This window comes from Sinocyclocheilus rhinocerous, unplaced genomic scaffold (genome assembly GCF_001515625.1).
Source record: "Sinocyclocheilus rhinocerous isolate Xijiao unplaced genomic scaffold, SAMN03320098_v1.1 scaffold2889, whole genome shotgun sequence".
NCBI classification, from domain to species: Eukaryota; Metazoa; Chordata; class Actinopteri; order Cypriniformes; family Cyprinidae; genus Sinocyclocheilus; species Sinocyclocheilus rhinocerous.
The window spans coordinates 233,438-239,973 of NW_015656156.1; the positions used below are offsets into that span (position 1 = coordinate 233,438).

Here is a 6,536-nt window from a genome sequence, read left to right on the forward strand (position 1 = left end):
TGTCCCCGAGTTTAGCCCACAGAGGGCTCCTGTTCCTGAGTTTAGCCCAGAGAGGGCACCAGTCCTCGAGTCTTGCCCAGCGAGGGCTCCAGTCCCCGAGTCTTGCCCAGAGAGGGTCCCAGTCCCCGAGTTTAGCCCAGTGAGGGCTTCTGTCCCCGAGTTTAGCCCAGAGAGGGCCCCAGTCCATGTGTTTAGCCCAGAGAGGGCTCCAGTCCCCGATTATAACCCAAGGAGGGCTCCAGTCCCCATGTCCATCCCAAGGAGGGCTCCAGTCCCCAAGTTAGTCCTACGGAGGGCTGCTAAAGACTATATTCTCCCCAAGGACTTTATTTTGGGGGGGGGGCATGGTGCCCCGAACTGTCTGATCCGCCGTGGCCTCCTGAACTGTCTGTTCCACCATGGCCTCCTAGCCTGCCTGCTTCGCCATTGCCTCCTAGTCTACCTGATCCGCCATGGTGCCCCGAACTGTCTGATCCGCCGTGGCCCCCTGAGTTCCCTGCTCCGCCATGGCGCCCCGAGCTGCCTGTTTTCCATGTTGCCCCAAACAGGTACCGCTCTAGAGGCCCGCCGTCCAGTGTCTGTCCTGAGGGACCTCCAGAGCGCCCACCCCCACTCCCCGTTGGATGTTGTGTGGCGTGAGGACGCGCCTTCCGGGAGGGGGGAGTAATGTCAGACTCTGTTCGGTGTCTGTGTGTGTTTTCTTCCCCCACGTGCTCCATGTGCTGTTTATGTCCTTATTTGGTCTTCCTGTTCCTGTTCCCTGATTAGGTTCATTTGTCCCAGGTGTTTCCAATGTTTATTATGTCATTGATTTCAGGTGTTCCTCATTGTGTCCCTCTAGTCCTGTGTATTTAATGGTTTCCTTTTTTCAGTTCTTCGTTCAGTATTGTAAACATCTACTCCTCGTGCTGCGTGTGTGTCTCCTGATTCCCCTGTGTTTTCTCCAGTTCGGATATAATAAAGACTGTGAATATTGCAACTCCTTCGTCTCCGTGCTCCTTCGTTCCGCCACAGCAGCATAACCGTGACAGGACCATTATTATGTGGAGCAACTAAGAAAAAAACTATTTAGAGGCAAATCATGTAAACTTGTAAAACTGGACATTAATATAAAATTATTTTGATCTATAAACCTGTATATATGTGGAGTGACTAAAAAATAAGTTAAAGGCAGATTGTGTAAATTGTTAAAAGGGGCAATTATTGTGAATATGCTTTAATATATAAACCTGTAGAATAAACATGTTGGGGTGACAAAGAAAGAACATAATAACAGGCAAATCATGTGAACTGGTAAAACTGGGTATTAATATAAATATATTTTGTTGAATAAACCTGTAGTTTATACATGTTATTATGTGGAGTGACTAAGAAAAAACATAATTTAGAGGCAAATCGTGTAGATCATGTGAGAAACTTCCAGGCTGTCAAATCACAGAAGACCTCCATCCTCTGTGAATTAATTGCGATCCAAATTCATAACATGCAGATTTTGTTTTACAGACATCCTGCTGAGAAATAATTACCATCCAAATAGAGCTTATGCCATGTATTGATCTGGAGATCAGATTTGTGGTAGAGTATTTGCCTTATTTCCAAGTCAAAACCTTAATGTAAACAGTAGCATCATGATTAGAAAGTCACTTAAATATTTTCAATAGGACATTTAGTTGCTATTTTTCAATATTAGACTCATTACACAGTGTTATGACAAAACTTGTAACATGAACTGGAAAGGATTCTTCTGTATTAGAAGCATCACTGCCCCAAGCTATTTCATATAGTGTTGGGGAGAAAATATGCCATGCCAAAGTACCTTTTTTTCAGTGTTGTTGCATATCCTGTTGTTCTCAGAAATACATCTAAGTATGGAAGTAAGAAGACTTGTTAGTGCTTTGATGTCAGTGTTGTTATTGTTTGCTAAAACTTTTAAATATTGTTTTCAGTAATTGAAATAAATCTGAAAGAAATTAAATATAGGATGATAAACTAAAAAGAAAATTATAAATGTTGCCTTGTCAACTAACTGAAGCAAATGTTTAATTTGAAATGTGCTAAATTTACTGTGCAAGGTAAAAAAAAATAAAGATAAATGGAAATATTTAAAAAGCTAATAAAATTACAAAAGCACATAGCAAAATTATTAAAATTAAACTAAAATTAAAATGATGATTCAAAATATGAATATATACTATAACAGTATATTATACTAAAATAAATACAAAGTTCTGGCATGAAACTCCGATAGATCTTACTCAGTATGACATAATGACATCATCATCACAGCTGATTGGTTCTCTCCTGTATCGGTAGCCAATGAGCTCACTGCTCAACATTCAAATACTTAACTAATGTTTGTGGTAGCAGTTTGCAGTGCACTCCAGAAACCCTCCACCTTCCCCAGCTCCACCTGTATAGATCTGCTACGGGGTGATCATGAATGCTATGGTGGTTATTCATGATATATGTGCAGCAGCAGTACTTCTTACATGCTCACAGCAGCATGTTGTGGATGTATTGGCAGTAGCAAGTCTCGGTACTTGCTCTGCCGCAGCAGCAGCGTAGCAGATCTATTCCACCAAGACCAAATACATTAACATTGTCATGTGCATTACCATGCCAATCCCTCCGAAAGTTGTCATGACAGAACACTATTTCATGTTGACTTTTAAACTCAGCAACATTATCATAATTTAGTTTAAAACTTTTGATTAAAGTGTGTGTGAGCCAATGTGCTTCACCAGAGACAGATATAGAGGAGGAGATGAACCACTCGCAGAAAAACGAATGGGAAAATCGCCACATTTATTATGGCATCTGTAGGAATGAAGGTCCCGTCTTTCAGTTAAAAGAGCCAGTCTTTTTTATATTGAGACATTGTCTGTTTTTTTTACTCTAGAAAATGCAAATATACATAAGCACCAGCCTGAAAATTCAGTTTTTATCATAATTTGAGCTAGCAAAAATTGCTAAATCGATGCTACCATTGTTGTCATATTTTATATGTGTTATTGAAACAATGATTTAATTATTATCTTGTTTTTTTACCCAATTCATGTGCTCTAAGGAAGGTTGTAGGCCAGTTTTAAGCCACTAGCTGATGAGTTTCTTTCTGAGCTGATGTGATTTTTTTCTCTCTCTGTTTGTCCCGTGTCAGATACGATGGACCAAGACAGCAGGAAGTGCTACTGACCGCTTCCAGGATTCCAGCGTATTCAACGAGACACTGCGCATAACCCGCATCCAGAGGCACCAGGGCGGCCGCTATTACTGTAAGGCTGAGAACGGCCTCGGCACTCCTGCCATCAGATCCATCCGAGTGGACGTCTACTGTGAGTTAACAAGCTCATCCGCCTGTTGGCAAAAAAAACACACACTTGACACACACTCTTGCAAGGCAACGATAGCTTGGTATTAGCCTTTGCTGACTGTGCCTGCATCTCTCTTTTAGCTTTTGAGGTGCATACTCAACCTTGATTCAGCACTTCACTTAAATCCTCAGGTTACGAATCATGGATAATCAGTTGGAAAGACACACTTATAAGCAGAATTGTTTGCTGTAGTACCTTCTGGGTTCACTGTTGCTTTAATGCTGTAACCTCAATTTTATAAACCAACAAAGAAAAGGAAACAGAAACCTTTGATTGTAGCATTGCAACAATTGCTTTATCAAAATTATATGTGTATTACAAAAGTTATATATTATATCATGCAGCATAATAATGATTATTTGGATTATTAATCGAGTACTCTTATTGTTTTTTTAAAGCTTAAATAACTTCAAGCTTTCAGAATTTTTTTTTAATTTATTTTCATATTCATATTTCATTTTCATATTTTTATATTTGCATTTCTCTTTCCTTTTTTCATGATTATGAAAAAAAAAGACAGTTAAAAAAACTGGGGATTTTTTTAATCCTTTGCTTGTTAAGCTATTACGAGCCCCCATTATTCAAACCCATTTCTCTGAAATAAATAATAAATGTTAGGCACAGTAATCTAAATAATTTATCATGGCTGGATGACCTTCCAGCATTGTTTATAATGGGCCAGAACGTTTTCTAAGCGTTAATGCGTCTCTCACTTGCTGCTTTATGCAGCTCGGAGAGAGACAGTGGCACAAATTCCAAGCACATTTTACATGCCTACTTTAGCACAATATTCACTAACAAAACAGGGTGTTATAGTGACTAAATCTCAGCCTCTTAAGGAGCTAGCCATTAGCCACAACCTTTGTGCCCTTCAGCAATGAATTTCCCTGAAATAAGTGTACTGTAAGTCACTTTGAATAAAAGCATCTGCTAAATAACTGCTTAGAAAATATTTTACCCACTTATGGTGTCATTTAATGATACAGACACAATAGCAAAATGTGTTAATGACTGGACAATGACACAAGGCAGTGCTCAAGGAAACAAAATACTGTATTAGGACATTTACTAATAATATAAATTGAAATCCTTCAACGTTGTACCCACAAGGCACTTTCTGTATAATATTACTTAGTTATGCTATCTGCAACAGCTAAAGTTTTCATTGCTATATACTCTGAAATTTTACCAGATACATTTTTTTTACATTGTGTCATTATTTTTTTAATAAATGAATATTTGATGCATTAAGTTTATTTAAAGTGACAGTAAGCACATTGCTAATGTTACAAAATATTTCTATTTCAAATAAATGCTGTTATTATTAAATGCTAACTTTTTATTAATTAAAAATCTATTAATTAAAACTGTTTTCAACATTGATAATGTTTCTTGAGCACCAAATCAACTTAGAATGATTTCTGAAGGATCATGTGACACTGAAGACTGGAGTAATTATTCTGAAAATGCAGCTTTGTCATCACAGAAATAAATTACATTTTTTAAATATATTTAAATAGAAAATGGCTCTTTTAAATTAAAATAATATTTCACAATATGTTTGATCAAATACATGCATCCCTTAAGCAAAAGAGACTTCTTTTCAAAAACATTCAAAATCTTTCCATCCGCAAACTTAAAATATATCAAAGAATACATTGAGGTGTCTCATCATACTAGTGATTTATGGAAACCATTAACTCTGCCTATGTTTCATTACCACTTTATGTTTGAAATGAATTACCTCTGATATGGTCGGACTTGCAATATCTGGGCTATAATGGAACATGTGTTATTTCATGTATTTCTTGTCTAGCACATTCTTAGATCATCAAAAGCCAGACAGTCAGATTTTTTTATATGACTCATCATAAGAGCATATCTCATCTAGGTCTCCTTCAAAGAGTTTTGCACTCACTCACATCATCATTTTAAGTCCGTGAACACTTTTATTTTCTTCGAGATGCCACATGGCCTCATTATCGACTTAAAGGCACTTCTTGTTGAAGGTCTGGCAACTTTGTTGAAATCAAATTCAAGCCTTTGAATAGGTGACGAAATGCGTAAAATGAGAGGTTTAATGAATGAGTGAAATGAAAATGAGGATTATTCTTCAAAGAGACATCAGTGTCAGTAAGCTCGCTCCCGAATTTTTCCAAGTTTCAAAGGTTTACTCCTCTGCTATCGGAACCATCAAAAGCTATCACGACCTGTCAAAAAAGGAGTTGTGTGTTGCTTCTGTTCCCTACAGACACGGAGGAGCCATAGATGTTGTAAAGTGATTTACGGTAGCACAGAGAGATGAATAGGAGGAGCGATGGACGATGGCAGGCAGCATTGCCGTGGGGAGACAATGAGGAGCAAGTCATTACCCTTGAATTAGAGAACAGGCCTCAGCTTGTCATTTTTATTCCAGCTTCATGGTGGACTATTCGCTGGTGGGCACTCGCTTTTATCGATCAGAGACATGCTACTCCTGATGCAGTGATCAAAGCCTAGACACATGTCATTGATAAAGAACAGCCAACACACTGCCGATAAACAACTGAGTGCTTCGATTTGGAGTGCCCACGTTGTCTCTGAGTGTGGCAGCACTCACTAGTCATTAGTTTAAAGCACTCAAGATGGACAGTAGCGATATTGATTGCATTCAGGTTTATATTCGTCCCAAAGTGGTCAACTTCAGCCTTGGATCGTGAATAAATCAGTGACCTTTTTCCAATAAAAGAGACAATTTTCTGTCATCATTTACTCACCCAAACCTGTATGACTTTCTGTTCCCTTTCAGTCAGTCACGTTCGACGTTACGTCAGTCGTGACTGACGAATTGGGATCTCGCCCGAGAGCCCAATCACCTTCGAGTGTTAACTAAACAAGCCAATGACAGTTGGCGTGCGTGTTTCACCACGCGCACCACGCCCCGCAGCGCGGGTATAAAAGGAGAGCGCGTGCAAACGCATATCAGCTTTTCGCTTCGGAGCCGAGCCTTCTAGCAAGACTGAATCCGCGAGTGTTTGCAGAGAGAAACAGCTGGCGTTGGTGTTACGGCGTATCAGCGGGGGTTGCCATCCAGGCTGCTGAAACCTCGGCGAGCTGCAGCTTCCATTCTGCGGTCTCGCCGCGACCTCCCCTGGGCGCTTCAGCGCTCTCTCTAAAAGAGTGTTT

The 6,536-nt window shown here is 39.5% G+C and overlaps 1 protein-coding gene across 2 annotated transcripts in view; it reads left to right on the plus strand.

Moving 5' to 3' along the window:
• Nucleotides 1-6,536, plus strand: part of LOC107719530 (MAM domain-containing glycosylphosphatidylinositol anchor protein 2-like) — a 157,590-nt gene that overhangs the window by 61,983 nt on the left and 89,071 nt on the right. For both annotated transcript variants that reach the window (XM_016526951.1, XM_016526952.1), the window contains exon 3: nt 3,158-3,332. In XM_016526951.1, the coding sequence (XP_016382437.1) occupies nt 3,158-3,332 (175 nt within the window). The remainder of the gene's footprint in view (nt 1-3,157; nt 3,333-6,536) is intronic.